At 39.7% G+C, this 20,265-nt stretch overlaps 1 protein-coding gene across 13 annotated transcripts in view; it reads left to right on the plus strand.

Annotated features, from left to right (window-relative positions):
• Window positions 1–20,265, plus strand: part of cacna1da (calcium channel, voltage-dependent, L type, alpha 1D subunit, a) — an 81,030-nt gene that overhangs the window by 38,749 nt on the left and 22,016 nt on the right. For 5 of the 13 annotated variants that reach the window (XM_053242429.1, XM_053242422.1, XM_053242424.1 and 2 more), the window contains exons 13-30: window positions 58–265; window positions 691–811; window positions 1,102–1,183; window positions 3,005–3,041; window positions 3,130–3,160; window positions 3,269–3,392; window positions 3,568–3,697; window positions 5,859–5,918; window positions 9,211–9,317; window positions 9,862–9,949; window positions 10,053–10,160; window positions 10,442–10,494; window positions 10,834–10,980; window positions 12,374–12,575; window positions 12,691–12,849; window positions 13,430–13,540; window positions 13,673–13,702; window positions 15,849–15,932. In XM_053242429.1, coding sequence (XP_053098404.1) covers window positions 58–265; window positions 691–811; window positions 1,102–1,183; window positions 3,005–3,041; window positions 3,130–3,160; window positions 3,269–3,392; window positions 3,568–3,697; window positions 5,859–5,918; window positions 9,211–9,317; window positions 9,862–9,949; window positions 10,053–10,160; window positions 10,442–10,494; window positions 10,834–10,980; window positions 12,374–12,575; window positions 12,691–12,849; window positions 13,430–13,540; window positions 13,673–13,702; window positions 15,849–15,932 — 1,882 coding nt within the window. Of the gene's footprint in view, window positions 1–57; window positions 266–690; window positions 812–1,101; window positions 1,184–3,004; window positions 3,042–3,129; window positions 3,161–3,268; window positions 3,393–3,567; window positions 3,698–5,720; window positions 5,781–5,858; window positions 5,919–9,210; window positions 9,318–9,861; window positions 9,950–10,052; window positions 10,161–10,441; window positions 10,495–10,833; window positions 10,981–12,373; window positions 12,576–12,690; window positions 12,850–13,429; window positions 13,541–13,672; window positions 13,703–15,848; window positions 15,933–16,300; window positions 16,385–20,265 lie in introns of all 13 variants that reach the window. The other 8 variants (XM_053242426.1, XM_034314184.2, XM_026935291.3 and 5 more) reach the window with 5 other exon arrangements.

Consider the following 20,265-nt stretch of genomic DNA (forward strand, 5'->3'; position numbering starts at 1 on the left):
TGTGGTATGACAGTGAATAACCTTACCTTATTGTTTTTCTTTTCCATGTCTGTGCAGTCGCTGGGCATCTCTCAGTAATCTGGTGGCATCTCTGCTGAACTCAATGAAGTCCATCGCCTCGCTGCTGCTCCTGCTCTTCCTCTTCATCATCATCTTCGCTCTGCTCGGGATGCAGGTGTTCGGGGGCAAGTTCAACTTCGACACCATACACAAAAAACGGAGCAGCTTCGACAACTTCCCCCAGGCCCTGCTGACCGTCTTTCAGGTGTGTGTGTGTGTGGTGTGTGTTCAAAAGTCACTAAAAAAATACAACTAATATAAATAATATAGCAAAAGACTCCTCTCAAAACAAAAATATATCATCCTTCACTAATATAAGCCCCCTGCAGTGTGTCTTCATAACTTCACAACTGAGTCTGTGAAATTTATTTTACAGTTAAAGGGGCTGCCAAACGTTTGAGAATGTTTTAAAAGATTATTTAAAAGGATATTCAGATAAATGTCAAATTTATGCATGGATTTAAATAAAAACAACTTATATGTATTTGTTATAGTTAAATAAAGGATGCTTGAATAATAAGGATCAACATTCATTTTGATGATGATGATGAAGAGATCAAGACTTTTGGACACTGAGTGCATTAACATTAGTGTATCTGTGGTGTGTGTGTGTGTGTGTCTCCATCTCAGATTCTGACCGGTGAAGACTGGAACCAGGTGATGTACGAAGGCATCAAGGCGTATGGCGGTCCTTCATCATCGGGAATGATCGTGTGTATTTACTTCATCATCCTCTTCGTGTGTGGAAACTGTATCCGCTTCCTGTTTATCTGAAAAAAAAAAACAAAAAAAACAAAACAAAACATTGAAAACTCTGTGTAACTCATTTAAGGCTAATTTCTGGCTTTGTAAATTTTAATTATTTTTTTAAAGTTAACTGTGGTATTATTATTATTATTATTATTATTATTATTATTATTATTATCATTACAATGCAGTATTTTATGCCATATGTGTCTGACCGGCTATGTGCTCCGGAGTGTGTGTGTGTGTGTGTGTCGTAGCTCGGGTGTCTTTTCCTTGACGAGTGTCCCATTCCAGACATCCTGCTGAACGTGTTCTTGGCCATCGCCGTGGACAACCTGGCAGGCTCGAGATCACTCGGTGCTTCAACGAAGCCAGTGTAAATGCTAAAAGCGCACATGAGCAAGGCGATCCAATAACACGAGCCTTCTTTACTGTTAATGCAGACGTTGCGTAACGGCAAAATCAGCTTTATTATCATTATGATTATTCCAACGCGCATGGTTGAATTCTTAAATCTGATTGGTCAGAAGGTGTATTATTTTAGTACAACAGCATGGCTCGGACAGTAGGTCCGGCTGTAACGTAAACAATAGTAATGCGCTCATACATGGTACATTAGCGTTTCTACAGCGTGTCCCAAAAGTCTCCATACATAGCGGAAATTATCACTTTTTAGCAAATCAAAGTGATAGATCGCCATTTCTTTGTAAACACACACGGAGTCGTCTCTCCCAACTCTCTCCCAGTTTGGCAACAGTGTGGTGTGTGACGTGCTCGCCATGTTTCCTGTTAAAGTGCATCACAACCTTGCGACAGCTTCCCGATCCAGCCATGAGAATGATTTCAGTATGTTCTTCTTTTGTCAAAGGCATTCTTAAAGGCTGGAAAAAAAATAAAATAAACTATGTATAAAAAGTGTTTATTTCCCTATGTATGGAGACTTTTAGGACACCCTGTACAGTGACAGCTCATACACAGGGACTTGTGCGGCGGATGCTCCACATAAACTAAGACTAATAATAAACAGCTTTAAAAAAAAGGTGTGGTTTAACAAACAAAAACCTTTCATCGTTGATGTGGGGAATGTTAGGAGACATTTATTTAACATTTATGGAAGGAGTCTCTAGTGTCAGCGCTTTGTAACAGTCATGGTGCTTTGCAAAGTTTCCCAGCATCAGAAAGCCTTCAGGACTTTACACTTTGGAGTTTCTCTGTAAAACGACAAGCTGCATTTTTTGAGAGAGAGAGAGAGAGGCTGTTGAGGGAACGATTGTGTATAGCTGCTATAACATAAGTGATAACAGGAACTAACTTGTCTCTCGGATGTTCCACAACATTTCATCTAAATGTAAAACTTTAAAACTGTGCCATGTGCCGTTCATTAATAAATTAATCATTGTAATTTTTGGCAAATCACTGTGGAGTGACACATTCCAGAATGTAAAAATAATTCACTTCAGAGTGGGTTATGTTCGTACAACCGCACAATGAAACAATTTACATTTAAAAAATTAAAAGATTAATTAAAAGATGGTTTAAAAGACACTTAGGTAAGAGAAGAACGTGCAAATACAATATAAAACCATAAACATAATGGAGAAATTCCCCAAATTATAAACATTAATAAAGTCTATAATACAGCAGCAGAAACATGCAGAATGTGATCGTTTAGCTTGGGTGAAAGTGTAGAAGGAATGGGTTGAGAGAGAGTGAGTAAGTGTGTGTGTGTGTGTGTGTGTGTGTTGAGGCCCTGGAACACCAAGCAGACTGCTCAGCTAATTGAGTGTGTTGAAGGTGAGCTCTGAGAGAGAGAGAGAAAGAGAGAGAGAGAGAGAGAGAGAGATTCTTGAGTTGGCTGTTTAGGAGAGTGATGTGAGCAAAGTAAACAAACGACACCCTCAAGAGGACACACACACACACACACACACAGAGCATCTCATTTTCAGCCCATTGTTTCAGTTCATTACCTGCAGAGGATGAAGTGTTTATACACATTCAGAGTGGAGAGACAATAATAGTTAGGCTGCTATTTTTGGTTTCCCAAACTCATACTCTTGCACTGCATTGTTGCAGGTGTTGCTATGTCTGTGTGTGTATGTGTGTGTCTGTGTGTGTGTGTGTGTGTGTGTGTGTGTGTGTGTGTATGCAATGTGCACATCCTCAGTTTTCAATCCTTTCAATCTTCTCCTCTTTTAAGCGATGTCAAGCAAGATGATGAAGATGAAGAGTTCAAGGTAAATGTACTGAACTGTAAATTTCCTCTGTGTGTGTGAGTGTGTTTGTATACACTCTGCTTAAGTGCTTTTGTTTATACACTCTCAGGTTCCAGTTGAAGATGAGAGGGAGAATGCAGGTAGAGTGGTGTGTGTAACATTTTGGTGTGTGTGTCTCGTGTCTCACCGGCTGACTTATCACTGTGCTCGTGTGTGTGTGTGTGTGTGTGTGTGTGTGTGTGAAACAGAAGAGGAGGATGAAGGGGAGGTTCCATCAGGGCCTCGTCCCACCATCGCAGAGCTGGTGAGGAAAGAGAAGATCGTACCGATACCAGAGGGCACCGCCTTCTTCATATTCAGCAGGACAAACCCGTATGTATCTCTCTCTCTCTCACACACACACACAGACACACACACACACACAAAAGTATGTACACACCATATATCTGTAACAATAAAGACAACAATCTTGTTTCTACACACAGAAGTTTTTTTTTAGTTATTTAGTTATTTGTTTGTGTGTGTGTGTGTGTGTGTGTGTGTGTAGGCTTCGTGTTCTGTGCCACAAGATAATAAACCACCACCTCTTCACCAACCTCATCCTCGTCTTCATAATGCTCAGCTCCGTCTCCCTCGCTGCTGAGGATCCAATCAGAAACCACTCTTTCCGCAATAACGTAAGTCTGCGCACACACGCACACACACACACACACACAATTCTTATTCAGACATATTTTATGTTGGATTTTGTTGTGGCACTTGTTGTGTTACAAACTGGCATTTTTGCACCACAATTATCAGTTCACTACTTATTTATTTAATTTATTTAATTTTGCATTGATTTCAGGTCTTTAAAGTTACTGTCATTGTAAATTGTGTGTGTTTATAGTATACACATATGCACAAAAGTTTTGAAAATTTGTTGAGCATTGAAAAAAAAGTGTATAGTTAAATGTCTGATCCTGTTTTTTTATTTCCAACCTGCATCCAACTTCTTGTCATCTCTTTACTGTTGCAGAATCATGTGTCTTTTTATGTGTGTAAATATAGATCACATGAATGTATATTAAATACAGAGCCTTGAAGACCTTGTGCTCAACTGAAGCGATGGGTAAAAAAAAAAACAACTCTTTCTAGATGCATTAAACTCTCAGCTTATTGTTCAGCTACTGATTTTAAAGCATATGTATCAATAACTATGATGACAGATTTAATAAGTACAGTTATACCGGTAGTTACCAGAGTGAGGAATATAAACCTGGACCTGCCGACAGTTCTCGGGAGTTTGAAGGGTTAAAGAATATGCATATTCCATTAATATACCACCAGGTATTTCATTTTTAATGAACATTAGAACCAGTGTTTTTTATTAAAAAAAAAAGAAAAAAAAGAAAAAAGTATGTTTAAAAAAACAGTGGTATTACCTGTGCAATGACATTTAAATAACACTCGGTTCAAAAATTGGCATCCACATGAAAATATAAACTTGATCACGCTGAGAACAGCTAGTTTGGTGATTTCCGCTCACCAAGACAGCTGTGTTTTTGTTTCTAAGTACAATAATTTTTGAGGATTGTGATATAGTCTTCTAGTCAGGAAAGTACAGACCCTGTTCACACTTATTCATTTCATGCGTCTTGAACCCGACTGTATTCTGATCATGTTTTAACCAGCGTCTCCGGTCAGTAAGACATAGCTGTACTTCTCATTAATATGCAAATCATCTCATTACATTCTAACTCCAAACAATATGACGTCGCTGCATCAAATATTACTAACATTTTAAAAGAAGCAACGTCAGTATTTACGGCATGAATATTTATGCCTCATCATAAATTCTGCATTCTGATTGGTTGGAAGGTGGAGATTAATTTTCTATAACAGCAGCTCTGACAGTAGCAGCTGAAAATCACAGGTTTATATTAATGCGCTCGCTGTAATACGTTATCGTTTCTATAGTATCAGCTCATTCACAGGGTCTCGTACAGCTAACACTACGCTAATAATAATATGTAATCATTGATGTGGAGTTCTGTTCTTCCATTCTGTATTGAGATATTTATTTAATAGTTATGGAAGGAGTCTCCAGTGTCAGTGCTTTGTCACTTTTTTCAAGTTTTCTGACATTTTCAGGACGGAGGAGTTTTTGTGTTGCTGTAACTCGGGAATGTGACAGGCTGCATTTTTTTTTTTTTTTGGTCTTATTAACTTCAACAGAGAGAAAAATGAGAGGCTGGTCAGGTCGGTATGGTACGAGAGAACAGGAATTAACCTGTTTCACAGATGTTCCACAACAATAACTAACTGTAATGGTTAACTAATAATGTCATTCTGTTGTTAAAAATTATAATGGTTGGCCAACTGATGTGAATGCTGCTGTTGGTGTAAGTGGAATAAAACACTTGGGGACATACTGTTATAGGAAAATAACTAGAGGGTGGTAACAGTAGTTAAAAACTCATTATTTTACTATAACAACATGACTAAAGTGTGTCTCAGACCACGCTTTTTGTTTTATTTATATTCCTGACACTCAATCCCGTGAAATGAGTGAATGAAAAAGGGGGTCACACTGTATGATCGAATAAAGTACTTTTACTGCATGATGTAATAGTCATGATAACTGGCTTGTATTGCATTTTCCGTGCTGTTTTCTCCGCCTGTTGCTATTGTTAAACATGTTACCGTTGCTCTTTGCAGATACTTGGTTACGTTGACTATGCCTTCACAGCTATCTTTACTGTAGAGGTCATGTTGAAGGTAAAGTCTGCGCTGCATGCCTGTGCCGTGTTTGTGTGTCCATGTTGAGTAACACTGTAACCGTCTGATTTATTTCAGGTCCTAGGCTATGCTGATTATGTCTTCACTAGTCTGTTTACATTTGAGATTGTTTTGAAGGTAACCTCTCGAATAGTGCGCACGGCGTACCTGCATTCGCAACCCGTGTGTCGCCTGCTCCAACTGCAGCCTGGCTTAACGCAGTCATTTCTTTTCTTTTTGTTTCTCTCCCGACACCCGTTTTAAAAACCTAAAAAGAAAAGAAAATGCAAACCATAAACCTCTCCATAAAACATCCTGCTTCATCCACAAGCATAGTTGAGTTTTAATCAACTCTGGACAAGACTGGGGCTCTGCTCATTGTTTCGATGTCATTATTTATAGTTGTGCACAACTCCAGACCTGCCAACCCCACAGTATATTTTCAATATAGTTCTTTCACAAATCACTTAAAGTATTAACTGTTGTGTGTGTGTGTGTATATATACAGGGTTTTACGGTAACCGCCATGTGCGTAGGTGGAAAAAAGCTCCTCCGTTTTAGTTACAGTGCAAGACACTAAAAACCTTACATGCAGGAAAGTAGAACTCACTAACACAGACAAGTGACAGCTTTATTTTCCTCAAAGCAGCTTGTGGTTACTGTAAAACCCCAGATATACCCACGCTCCACTTTGCACTGCTACAGACACTACTACAGACACTTCGTTGTATTCAATCTTCCTTTTTTTTCTCTTTCAGCCAAAAAAGTGGCATTTTTTACCTTAATCTTACAGTGGCATGCATCCCTAATAAATAGATAACTAATGTTAAATATATACGTCTGACGTTAGCTAAGAATTTATTTCACATTAATGAACCCAACACGTTCTCCATTTATTCTGACAGAAAGCGAGAGTGCATCTTTCAGCGCGAAAATCAAGATGAGACGAGAAATTACTAATGTGAGATGGGGAGGAAGGGGGCGGGGCTTCCAGAGAGTGTCAGTTAATATTAAAGTTCAAAACACCTGCACAACTATCATTCCACTTTTACATGTTGATTGGCTCATCTTCTGTTTTTATTGGGGGGAAGAAAGACGCTCTTTTTGTGTTTTTTTGAGTCATAACTTGTAGCAGCGTACTCCGAAGTTAAAAATGAGTTCCTGCGTAAAACGTGTAAAGGTTGGCAGGCCTGCAGCTCATTTGTGAATTGAAACTTGAACAGAAGGATAACTTGAATGAAAGACATAAGTATACTTGATTTTTTAAAATGGTACTGGTACATTTTTGAATACACATTACTTTGACTGACGCTGGGTTAAAACATTAACACGTCAACCCCCCTGCAGCCAAAGCTTCACCCATTACCTCATAACTGACTGACTCCATAAAACAGGGAGCAGAAACAACCATGCTCAGGCAGCGCATGGTGCAGAGTATACAACGCATGAATGCAGCATGTCCTCCACACCCAAAGGGGCAGCACAGTACCCTAATAATTCCACTGCGCTGAAGCTTTAAATGACTTCTGCCTGCATTTCAGTATGCTTTTCAACACGCCCTCATCAACTTCCCATCATGATTTGGAGGTGCGCAAGACCTATGTCACAAGAGTGGCCACTTGCAGCACAATGTAGGTTATAAAGAAGAGATCACACAAAACCTTCACCTTGTTATTCTTCTTCACCAGCATGGACCAAAGATGTGCAATCCTAGTGTGATGCAGTGTTTTAGCCAGAAACCTGAGAGCAGTTCCGTGAACAGCTAATATAAGTTATTTATTAATTAGTGGTTCCTCCCTTTCGTTAGTCCGCGGTTATTGTTATCTGTTGCTTCACACCTTCATGGTTTGCAAATCCATGGAGTAAAGATCAAATAAATAACTGCTACCAAAAGCATTCACTTTTCTTGCCATGCAGATTGTATTTATGCGGAAACTGACCAAACTGCCCTACCTCTTGGCCTAACTAGTTGGCTTATAGACTTAATGCTTTACTAAAAGCAAATTTTCTAGCAGAATAAATGAATGAGGTTTGTTCAGCTGTCATGTACAAATAGAGGTGCTACATAAAACCCAGTTTTTTTTTTGCTGGTTTATTGGAGAAGTTGCACCAGACTGCAATGCCTTCTGGGTAAGCTCTGAAGCCTGAAACCTGAAATATACAAAGGCTCATTTAACAAACCTCATATAAGATGATAAAGTGTTAGAGTGTAATCAAGTTGAGATAATGGAGTTTGATGATGGCGTGGTTGGAAGTAGTTGCTCAGCGTAGTACTGACCTGAGACCAGTCTGCTTTATCTAAACCCCATTCTTGGGCATTATAAGAAACAATGCAATAGTGCTCCCAGATCAGCTGTTTCTAGTCGCTGAGGACTGCTGCAATGACATGCGCTGTATCACCGCCTCCTCTGAGCTTCTGGTTTTGGCTGATTTACTCTCTGAATGCTGAGTCTGTGTGGCACGACCGAGTTTTGCCCTGTCTCTCTGGGATTTTAGGAGATGAACGGGGTGGAATGTGATTACAGCACACATGAATGTGATTGCAAGAGGGGTCTTACTTATGTACCTTCCTTCTCTCCTTCTTTGGCTCTTGGCTCCTCTTCCATCAGCTTGGCAAACAAACCGCATGTTGTATCGCCTGGTCCTCTCGCCTGGCACGTTCTCAAACGAACCTCTTACTAACACATTCATGCTGAGAAGGATGTGAGGGTTTGGCTTGGGAGCGTTAACTTTAGCTTTTAGCATCCTGCTCTGATTGCATCACCCTTGAAGTATAAGTAACTGTCCATGAGTGTGTACATGTTACAATTTACGTGTGTATTTACGGGCTCTATTTTTGTGATCATGGCATAAATCCAAAAGTAAGACATGATATAAGCCTATTCTTGGTATTTTTGGTGACCAGCAGGCCAGATGTAATCGAATCAGCTCTCCTCATGCCCTTTAGAAACCCAGTGTGCACGGACAGCCTGACACAGTGACATTTTCATAATGATAAATGGTTAGATTTAATTTATAGCTTCCAAACTGATATTTTAGTGATAAAAATAACTAAAAGCTGACTTCTTGTGTCTGTGATGGCAAATTTTATCAAAATGACCTTTTAATGGTTAACATTAATGATTAATTAACTATCTTAAGTTATAAATAAGACAGTTTGAAGTGATTATGTTTTGTTTCACACTGGCACTTCCTGCTTCACTTTTGAGAAGGTGTGTTTTGAATTTCACGTAGGGAGAACAAACTAGTTTTAAAAGGTGTATGTTAAAACAGAGAAAATAGAAAATACTATTTTGCCTGCACATAAAATAGAGTCCTAAATTTGTTCACTGTGCATGTATGAGAGAGAGAGAGGAAAGAAGTGCATGTGTTCTATACCGTGTTCCCTCCAAAATGGATATCTGCTAATCTCTTCCTCCTCACCTCGCAGATGATGACGTTCGGAGCGTTTCTCCACAAGGGGGCGTTCTGCAGGAACTACTTTAACCTGCTTGACCTGCTGGTGGTCGGTGTGTCTCTGGTGTCATTTGGGATACAGTGAGTTTGAGTTGCACTTTCCTCACTCTGAAGCCACAACAGTCTCATCTTTCATCTTGCTAGCATGTAGCTAATACATTACAAACAGACTGAGGCTGCTTACGTACATTTTGTGTTCACAGGGCCTCATTTATCACACTGGGTCTGAACAGATTTATTTGTAAATTGTTCACAGGAGCTTTTACACAAAGAACTGTGGTGTTTATAAAAAAATCCAGCTCGCATTCTACGAGAGTTTGCAAGTTAATGCAAATTTCCATATATAAATGCCATCGCTCCGATTGGCATTTATCAACATACGCACTGGAGAAAATCAGCATCACTGAAACATCTGTAATTCTTTTTAATTCACGGAAACTTTTAGACACACTTTTACCAAATGACTGATAAATGAGGCCCATTCTTGTCATCATGTCATAGACCCATAGGGGGTGTTATCGTCAAGACTGTTTATTATTTGTAAAATTTGCTGCAATATGATCAGTTTTGGCCACATCCTGTGTGTGACTGTGTATAAGCGATTATGACTGTGTTTATTACGCAGATCTTCGGCGATCTCTGTGGTGAAGATTCTGCGTGTACTGAGAGTGTTGAGGCCCCTCAGAGCCATCAACAGAGCCAAAGGACTTAAGGTGCGTAGATGTCCTTGGTCTTAAAACAAATAAATGATGTCTCTTTTCCCCAGTGCAGTGAAGGGCAGTTTATGTCTGAAAATTTGATCTTTTTGCTCTACAGAACGTGGTCCAGTGTGTGTTTGTGGCCATCAGGACCATCGGGAACATCATGATCGTCACAACGCTGCTCCAGTTCATGTTTGCCTGTATCGGAGTGCAGCTCTTCAAGGTCAGTAAGCGTTAACGCACACTCATATCTAGAATTAAAAGAATGAAAACTATTACCTCCCTGTAAGCTTCGTGTACATCAGGTCGTGCTGAATGATACCTGTTTGCTTTCATTCACTGTTAATCAAAGCAGCATTTTTAGTGAACTGTCCTAAAAAGTCATTGTTTACATAGTAATTAAGGACATTTATTAAATGCTCTCATGGCACTTGGTGCTGGCAAGGTGTATTTTAAGTCAAATTGCAGCATGCATGACCTTTGACCTCTGCTCCTGCTCCATAGGGGAAATTTTTCCGCTGCAATGACGAGGCCAAATCAACCTCGGAGGAGTGCAAGTCAGTCTCTTACCGAATTTTCTTCTACATACTTCCATGATTCTTTCATGTCTTATAATTAGTCTTAAATAACATGTACATACGAGTTTTATTTACACTTAAATGTGCACTGTTACGGGAGTGCAGTCTTACATGAAGTGGCCAAAGCAAATAAAGACCAGAATAAATAAATACGTCAGATTCAATTTATACATTTGTATTTAGGGCTAAATTTAATTGAATTCTGATTTTCGAAGAATGAAGATTGACTGCAGAAAAAGCAGTGTCGTGAGCTCTCTCTCTCTCTCTCTCTCTCTCTCTCCCTCTCTCGTTGTCTCTGTCTCTTTCCACTGCACCCAGGGGCACATATATCTTTTTCAAAGACGGAGACATGAATAATCCCACCATCCAGAAACGTCACTGGCACAACAGCGACTTCAACTTCGACAATGTGCTCATGGCCATGATGGCGCTCTTCACCGTGTCCACGTTTGAGGGCTGGCCGGCGTAAGACACAAACCCCTTTCACACCAGGCTCATATCTACTTCAATGGGCAGAGATGACATTATTGACTCTTTTCAGTAACTCAACTGATTTAAGATTCGTTCACTGATTCATTCAGTGACACAGTTTGCCCAGATGTGCAGCCTGATCACGCAGCTGTCTAAGGCACACAAACAGCTTGAGCAATGTAAAAATATTAGCTAATAATTGTCCAACCGAGAACAAGTCTCCAGCTCTGACTGAATAAGCTTTTGGTTGGAGTGGATAGTACCAAAGGATAACATTTGAAATCATATACATTAGTGATAAACAGGGCTGTGTGTGTGATATCAGACTTCACTGACACAGAAACACACTTTTACTGCGTTTTATACGTGTGTGTGTGTGTGTGTGTGTGTTAAATAACAGTAGTCGAGCTGTAATAATGATAGTTCAGGACTGTAATTGCTGTTTTTGTTGCTGCTGTTTGTAAGGAAGGAGGTGAGCTGATGTGCAAAATACCGTGGAAATAATTGCGCTGATATACAACCTCTTTATCACACGCACTCCAGGACACACAGACACTCACACACACACACACACACACACACACCACTGCACATGACTTACACTAACATGCAATCATACATTACCAACTCTTAAGAGCAGAAAATATTCTGTTTGATTCGTATTAAAGTCAGACAGTCAGACATAACATAGTGTTTGGCACAGAATTAATATCTACTGTACAATATCATGTCCTTTGTTTAGTTTAAATTAGCTGAATGCAGGCTAATGAAATTATAATATTCTATAAATCAGATAATTCAAATTCTATAAATCTGTTTGCACAGAACTACGTTATAAATAATGACTGGTAAAAATCTCCTGTGACCTCATCCACATGTTAGGTGACCGCATGTAGGGTCACGACCCCAAGGTTGAGAACCTGTGGTGTAACAGCTGAGTGGAAGATTTGTTAGCACAAGCTTTAGCAGTGTGTAGTTCAGCTACAGAGCCGTGTAAAGTGTTTGTCTCTTCTTCGGACCAGTGTCATATCGATTTAGCTTACAACAGTCTTTAAAAGCTGCCTATTGATTATTATAATAATTTTGACAAATTGACCTGTTGTCTCTGGTTTCTTGGTTCCAGCTGTTTTTTTTTTTGTGGTGCTGAATGGGACCCATTTAGCTGACTAAGAAGATTAGCTACTTTCTCCAGCACTGTATCTGTGAACCGCAAAGCAGCGCGTCAGCCGTTCCTGAGACAGTGATGAATGTAGTGCTGTAAACTATTATAAATAGAAGCTTAATGCGCTGTTTAGATAATTTTTTTAAAAAGAAAAGTCATCTGCATCCTCTCTTTGTGGTTTCTCTTTCTGAAGGTCACTTTCACCCTGCTCTTTTTCTTCTACAGGCTTCTGTACAAGGCCATCGACTCGAACAAGGAGAACTTTGGTCCTATCTACAATTACCGTGTGGAGATCTCCATTTTCTTCATCATCTACATCATCATCATCGCCTTCTTCATGATGAACATCTTCGTGGGTTTCGTCATCGTGACGTTTCAGGAGCAGGGAGAGAAAGAGTATCGGAACTGTGAACTGGACAAGAACCAGGTGTGTGTGTGTGTGTGTGAGAGAGAGAGAGAATGAGTGAAGAACATGTTTCCTGATACAACACAGTGTATAATTGTGCGTGAGCTCGTTTCCTCCTGTCTGCTCCGCCCCACAGCGCCAGTGTGTGGAGTACGCACTTAAAGCCCGACCTCTGAGGCGCTACATCCCTAAAAACCCCTATCAGTACAAGTTCTGGTACGTGGTGAACTCCACAGCCTTCGAGTACATCATGTTTGTCCTCATCATGCTCAACACGATCTGCCTGGCTGTGCAGGTAAGAGTACCCGCTTGTTTTTTCTCTGAATAAGCCTTGGTGCACATGTGGAACACGATTAGAACTCCACAGGACCGAAGATGTCGCTCTGGGTTTGGCCATTGCTCCTCAAATACTTCTCAGTTTCGAATTTTATGTTCAGCTGTCAAATAGCCTACTTGTTTCCTACCCTTTCCAAATTTAACAGATTTTTCCCTTCATTTCCTCCTACTTTAGTTTTCCTTCCTTTCATTTCCTCAAAGATTTTTTTCAGTCTGGCATGTAAGAGATACTGGCGATTCAGGAAAGTAATCCCGCATTCACACTAACATGCAACAAAGTGACAGAGTTTCTCAATTTTCTCAATTCTGTGCAAACTAAAAAAAAAAAAAAAAAACAAATCCAAACGAGTGTCTCGAATGATTCCTTGGACCAATCCTGCGGCATGTGTGGTTCCGAACATTTCTTCAGTTCCACACTCACTTTAGTTCCTACTCGCAGTTCCCATTTACTGTTTGAGGTCCGAAAAGAGAAGAAAACCTTAGAACCGTGGTTTTATTTCATCCTGTCAATGTTCTGTCTCTTCTTTCTCTGCGTGCAGCACTACGGGCAGTCTAAGGCGTTTAACTACGTGATGGATATCCTGAACATGGTGTTCACTGCAGTCTTTACTGTGGAGATGGTCCTCAAACTGATCGCCTTCAAACCCAAGGTAGATCTTTAAAATAAATCTTTATAATAACATTCTATTAAATGCTAATGACTAATAACAATGTTCTAAAGATTTTACTTGTATAATGTGTGCATATGATAATGACCCCCACTCCCTTCTCCCTACGCCTAGCTGTTTGTTCCGAAGAAGGAAAGAACACTTGTAAGAAACACAGTTATCCCTTTTCCACTGACACCATGCCACTGCTGGTGCTGGAACCGGTGCTGATTCTGGCCAGATTTTCCACGAGTTTAAGAGCTGAACCTTCGGCATTATCAGATGTGGGAGTTACTAATGAAAAAATAATGCCGAAGGTGCAGGGTTTTACAGGCACAACTAGGTGGAAATCATTCACAAGATGTGAGATAGCTGTTTTTAACTCTTTATCCTGAGCGCTTTAGCAGTTTAGCTTCTATCCATGTCTGAAAATGATTGGTAACACGATTATTTCCTATTTACTTAGCCCACTGATTTGTTGCTGTAGGACCGAGCAATAGGATCTTGATATTCACGGTATGAGATGTCAGTGCTTTTATAACTCCAACATTAATTACTGCAATAAGTAACAAATTACACATTAAATTCAAATTATAATCAAAAAACTTAGTCAGGGAACAGATCAAGGTCAAAATACCAAGATTCAGAATAAGCATCAAGACAGAAGGACAAGGTAAAGGCAAAAAGTCAAAAAGTCATACACAGAGATTCTTAAAAAAAAAATAAAAAATTAAAAAGCATGGCTCAGAACTTAGAAGAATAGCTAACAAACTGCAACGCTTAGCACCTGCATTGAAGTCCATGTGCTTGATATATGGTTCGGACAGGAAGTGCATAGAGTAACCAAGGAAGTGTCCTAGAATGCAGGGGAGAGCACCCTCTGGCGTTCCGGAGGGTAAAAATGTCCAGGCTCTATGTTACGTACACATTGTGTATCATAATGTGTCGCAATATAATATTTGTTGCCCACTCTTACATTGCTGCGCTATTAGATTTTTGTTTTTTAAAGATAATTTTCAGGTGAATAATTTGGGTTGAGGATATTGTAGGTTCTGGAACTGAACTGATTTGTGCAGTGGAAAAAACAACGACAAAAAACAAACAAACAAAAAACAAAACATGTGGTATGGTTCCGGATGAAGCACCGGCTCCAGATCCAGCACCGTCATTGTGCCGATGGAAAATGGTTAAGTGTGGTGTGCAGAGTTGAAACACGCTCTCTCTCTTCTATGTAGAGTGGAAAATAGAGAGCTGCATGCTGCATAATTTACTCACCCAGTTCCAAAGTGTAGGACAGTGATGCCCTGTCTTACCCACATGTACATGACACACACGGTACAACAAATTAGGTCAACAATGAGTTATATAATAATACTATATAATAATGAGAGGGAGTGCATCAATACCAGCACTGGTACCCATTTCCTTGTACAAATGCTAAATACAAATATAAGCCCAGTGTACGTTGTTGTGCAGATGACATGAAATGACAGTAAAGTGGACGTATTTCAAAATTATTGATCAAATAATCTGTGAAAATATCAAGAGGAATAACTACAGCATCTTCGTACACTACAGGTGATAAAACACTTTAAATATAAAACACAGCACATGGAGTTCGAACATGGCTATACGAGAGAAAATGTCTAGCCCTCTAACTCGCTATCCGTCTTTGACAACAAGGAATTCTGACCTGGTGAAAACAAATGTACTTCTACTGCTGTACAGAAACCTTTTTCCAAAGTGAAACTATTGTATCTGACTCAGCTTGGTAACATTATAAAGAACGGGTCTAGTAGCGTAAGGGCATGAACACGCACACAGTTGCTTTTCATGGCTGCTGTGTAAACCTGAGAAACATAAATAGAGCTAAATAAAATGTTCCATGACGTCGCTGAGTGATTAATGCTAAATAGGTCGCTACATTTCAGCATCAGTATTGAAATCTTTATCAGCGAGTACCAAAAAACACATACTCATACTCTTATTTGGTCAGAAAATAATGGTATTAATGCATCCCTAATAACGAGCAGATGATAATTACTCCAATCAGTGACCGCTGCTTGGCCGCTCAGTGGTGAGTGTGATTGGGCATCACTAGTGTAGGGTTTACAAGACTAATACATAATGCACGATCCTTTCCACTTTGAAACCAGTACCAGATCAAAATTCATGCCTTGAGTGTGAATTTTGACACACAAGAAGTGAAGTAGTGATATTAGTTGATATTATTCAGTTGAAAAGTTGAGAAGTGGAGTGATCCGCTGCTTAAAGTCTAATAGTCATAGCTAATCCCCGCTGCCTGTCTAAGGGTTATGTTGAAGACCCGTGGAACACGTTCGATGCTCTGGTGGTGATCGGGAGCATAGTTGACATTGCGCTCACTGAGGCTGATGTAAGTAAGCTCAGGCCCTGGCCCCGCCTCCTGCTCCTCCTCCTCCCTCCCTCACCTCTATTCCTGTTGGAGGTCATGTGCTCCTCCGTTCTCTAACGATCTGTTACAGCTCTTTGTCTCGAGTCGGGACGTTTCAGCTCTGCGTGAGCTACATTTGAACTCTGAAAATGATCTTCCTTTACCAAGGTGTGCTAATTTCTTCTTTCTCTTTTCTTTTTTTTATTTATCAACCTTTCCTCCTGTGTCTTCCATAACCTTTCTCTTTGGATCCCCCTTACTTCTTTCTTCTCTCTTTCCACCCATCTACCCTTACCCCACCTTGCTCCCTTGTGGTGTGTGTTTTTTTCTTTCTTTTTTTGCATTAACAGCATTATTTCACTGATGCTTGGAACACGTTTGATGCCTTAATTGTAGTTGGTAGCGTCGTAGATATTGCTATCACTGAAGCCAACGTAAGTATGAACAACTTCGCTTCTCTTAGATTAGAAACCTTGCAAGAAAACTGTGGGGACAATTATGAATATTTCAAACAATACATATTAGCCTAATATAGATCATTATTTAATTATTAAGACCGTCCTTTGGATCCTTGGGGCGTTTCAGATCGGTCATAATGCTCACGGAACACAATAAATAAACGTGTTCATTTAAATGGACCTTGCAAAGTTGTAATTCGGACCCAGGAAGCTGAACACGCAAAATCTTCCGTAGTGCGAGAACACAACTTGGCAATATGGGGCTCCTTGTTATTTTACTGAAGATTAGAACAACAGTTTAGCTAGCTAATACATAGCTGCCAAATATTTTATGCTGACAACATAAAGGCATGGTGAGTGTAGGACTGAATAATCTGTGGAATCTAACGATGATTATCTGCGCCAATAACAAGAACTAATTTAAGTAAGAAATAAAGCATGATGGGACATGCTGTTATAAGAAATGAATTAGTGACGCAGAGTTACTGTTACCACCCCGAAAGTGCTCTATTTTCCAATAAGAGCAAGTGTATTATTTCTCTTATACCACTGAAATTTACAAACAATTACATTTTTTAAAAATTATGAATGAACTGAACTTCATGCTTTTTACCATTTGCAGTTAAATTTGTAACAATGTCCATGAAATACATTAGTTCCTGTTGTCACTTTTGTTATAGCAGCGATAAACAGTCGTTCCCTCACCAATCCTTTTTTTTGTTTCTCTTGAAGTTGGAAAAGGCCAAAAAAAAAAAAATTCAAACTTCATGTTACCGAGAAACTGCAAAATATAAACTCCTCTGTCCTGAAGATGTCAGACAACTTAAAGTTACAACTTTACCTCTGACTGTTACAAAGCACTGACACTGGAGACTCCTTCCATAAATGTTACATAAATGTCTCCTTACAGAAAACACACGTTTTTCAATCCCTTTACTCAGTGGAGTGTCCGCTGCACAAGTCCCTGTGCATGAGCTCTTACTACAGTAATGATACGACATTAGAATGAGCGAACTAATGAGCTCCACTATTGTCAGAACTGTGTGTACCTATGAAATTTATAACATACAACCACATTTGAACGGAGGCTACATTGTAATTTGTAGTTTGAAGCTGCGGTGATATTAGAATTTTGTAATCTCGTCTCTTTCCCCACTGATTTTTTGTGAGGTTTCATTACCAGTGCTGTCTGTGATTGTTCTGCTCTGTGACTATAATTTCTGACCAAAATGTCCTGAACATTAACATGTGCACTTTTTTCCCCCTGCATATCTAAAATATACTAAAACATCAAGGGGTGGGTGAATAAAATCTTCCAGTTTTGGGTATTGGGGTGTGTGTGTGTGTGTGTGTGTGTTTGAGAAGGACGAGATCGTGATCATGTGACATATGTAGTACAGCTGGCCTAACTTCTACTGTTATTTATTCTGTTTCCATAGAAACTGTTCAAGGCAAGTATGGCGAGACGTGCTTTCTGTTTTTTTTTTGGTTGATTCTCTTAAACACTTTGAATCATTTTTGTGAGGTTGAAGTTGTTTGTAATCACGATAAGAAAAAGTCTCGGTGAGGTAACGGTTATGTTTGTGTAGATTGGAGCTGTGTGTACTTTGCTGAGCCTCTTGTTGTATGAACTACCAGACATTATACAGAATAAATACATGCTCTAAACGTCTGATGTGTATAACTTGAAGAATAGCAAATACAGGATGAACCCAGGTGATCGCTGAGTCTGGCTGTCGAGCTGATGGTGCAGCTGGCTGTGGCTGAATCAACACTGCAACAGCTGGGCTTAACACATCTCGACTTGTCCAGTCTGGATTTGTTAAGTCCAGGTGTGGCTGTTATTTGCAGAGACAGCCAGGCTATTAATGTCTCACAAAAGAGACAAAAGAAAATTTGCTGATGTTGGGTGATGGCAGTGGAGTTTCAGCTGGAGTCTCCTCCTCAGCTCTCCTGCCCTCATGCTAAATCAGTGTTGATTGATTTCTGATAAAATGGCTGGTGTTAGCTTCATGGAATACTCCACCACTCTTCAACACCACGTTCACAAGTTCAGTATCAGTGTACAGTCGACAAATGTGATCTCCGAGTTTTGTTTTTGTGATAACAGTTTCATGTTTTAGAGGCAGAGAAGAACTTTAAAATCAGTGATGATTAGGGGTGTTACGGTCAGAGGTTTTCACTGTACGAAATCCTAATCTAAAAATATCACTGTATCATGGCATTAATCGACCGTCTAACGTACAAGCAGATGCTGAAAGGTAAAGAAAACATTTATTCTTGTGCAAGTCTCTTTGCATGTCCTTGCGTGTGTAACAAAAACAAAAAGGAAACAAAAAGATCAAATCAAATTGTTGTTCTTTTCATATTTTTGAGAATGACTTTTCTATAAAATCTCTTACACTGTCCGTGTTAATCACGTTGTTGTTATAAGCTGATGAAGAGTCTGGCTGTAAGGAAAAGCAGCATGCTGAGCCATAAATAAATAAATAAATATGTGACTAATCATGAAAATCGTGACCCTAGTGCTGATGAAGACTAATTTATCTTCCCCGAACATTCATACAAGACTTTATGAATCATCTCACATAATGATTATATATGTAGTATGTGATACTTTAAATAAGTGTGTGATGAATCTGTGTGCTCTTAGATCATGAGGCTAGTTCATTTCTAAAACATTATCTTGTGAATACAGTCAGAAGCTCTTCTTGAATAAATGTTATTCACATTGCTTATATGTATAATTATAAAATCTTAATGATGAAATAAAACATCATGCACATTTTTTGACATATGCTGACTGATACACTAACGCTGGGCGTGGTGGCTGTGGTGTGGTGGAGAGGTGGAGTATTCCACACATGGATGGTTTTCCTCCTCGGTGCTGAGGGTGTTTTCTGATGACTTGTGTCTCTTAATTCTGTCACACTTCTACACATACAATGACAGCGAAAGGAGCAACAGCTCGTGCACACACACACACAGACACACAGACACACAGACACACACACACACACACACACACACACACACACTGTGTGTCTAAGAGAATAAATTACACATTATGACATGGCTGAAAGTTTCACAGTACACACAGAGGTAATCAGAGGCACACAATACAGTGTTACAGTGTCTCAGACAACACATGCAACATGTCTAACTGAGTGTATCACAGTCATGGCTGTCTCTCTCTCTCTCACTCTCTCTCTCTCTCACACACACACACACACACACACTTTACCCTCCACTTTACCCTCCGGCTGTCTGAGCTGCAATGCTGTCTCTCTGGAGTTCCCATTTGTCAGTGTCCCCATGTGTATGTTCCTTTAGGTGTTTGTATTTATGTATGTAGTTGTGCGCACGTGCACTACATGTGTATCGTTGATGTTGGACAGTATACAGTATATGTGAGTCGGTGTCCCTATATAGATGTGTATGAGTGTGTGCATGGGTCTACCGTGTGTGTATGTGTGTCCTGTGTATGTGTTTGTGCGTTTACGTCAGTATATGTTTGTCCTCCATATCTGTCGATGGCAGCGATGTCCAGTCTGATCTGCACAGGGCCGGCGTCTCAGCAGGTTTTCGGTCCACACTGATGTGATACGAGACCAAATGATTAAACAGGAATGAAACCCTGCGGCCATGCCGGCTCTTTGCGGAGAAGTTTGGACACTGCTGGTCTACGGTGATGTGTAGTTAGCAAAGTTCATTTCACAAGGCCTTGAATGCATTGTAATTAATATATGATTCCTTATTTTGCAGACTGTAAGATATTTTTTCCCCTCTAGTAGATGCTTGTCCAGTGAAGTGACACATATATTACAAGTTTAGCATTTGTTAAATGTGTTTTGTTG

The sequence above is a fragment of the Pangasianodon hypophthalmus genome, chromosome 20 (genome assembly GCF_027358585.1).
Source record: "Pangasianodon hypophthalmus isolate fPanHyp1 chromosome 20, fPanHyp1.pri, whole genome shotgun sequence".
In the NCBI taxonomy this organism is placed as follows: domain Eukaryota; kingdom Metazoa; phylum Chordata; class Actinopteri; order Siluriformes; family Pangasiidae; genus Pangasianodon; species Pangasianodon hypophthalmus.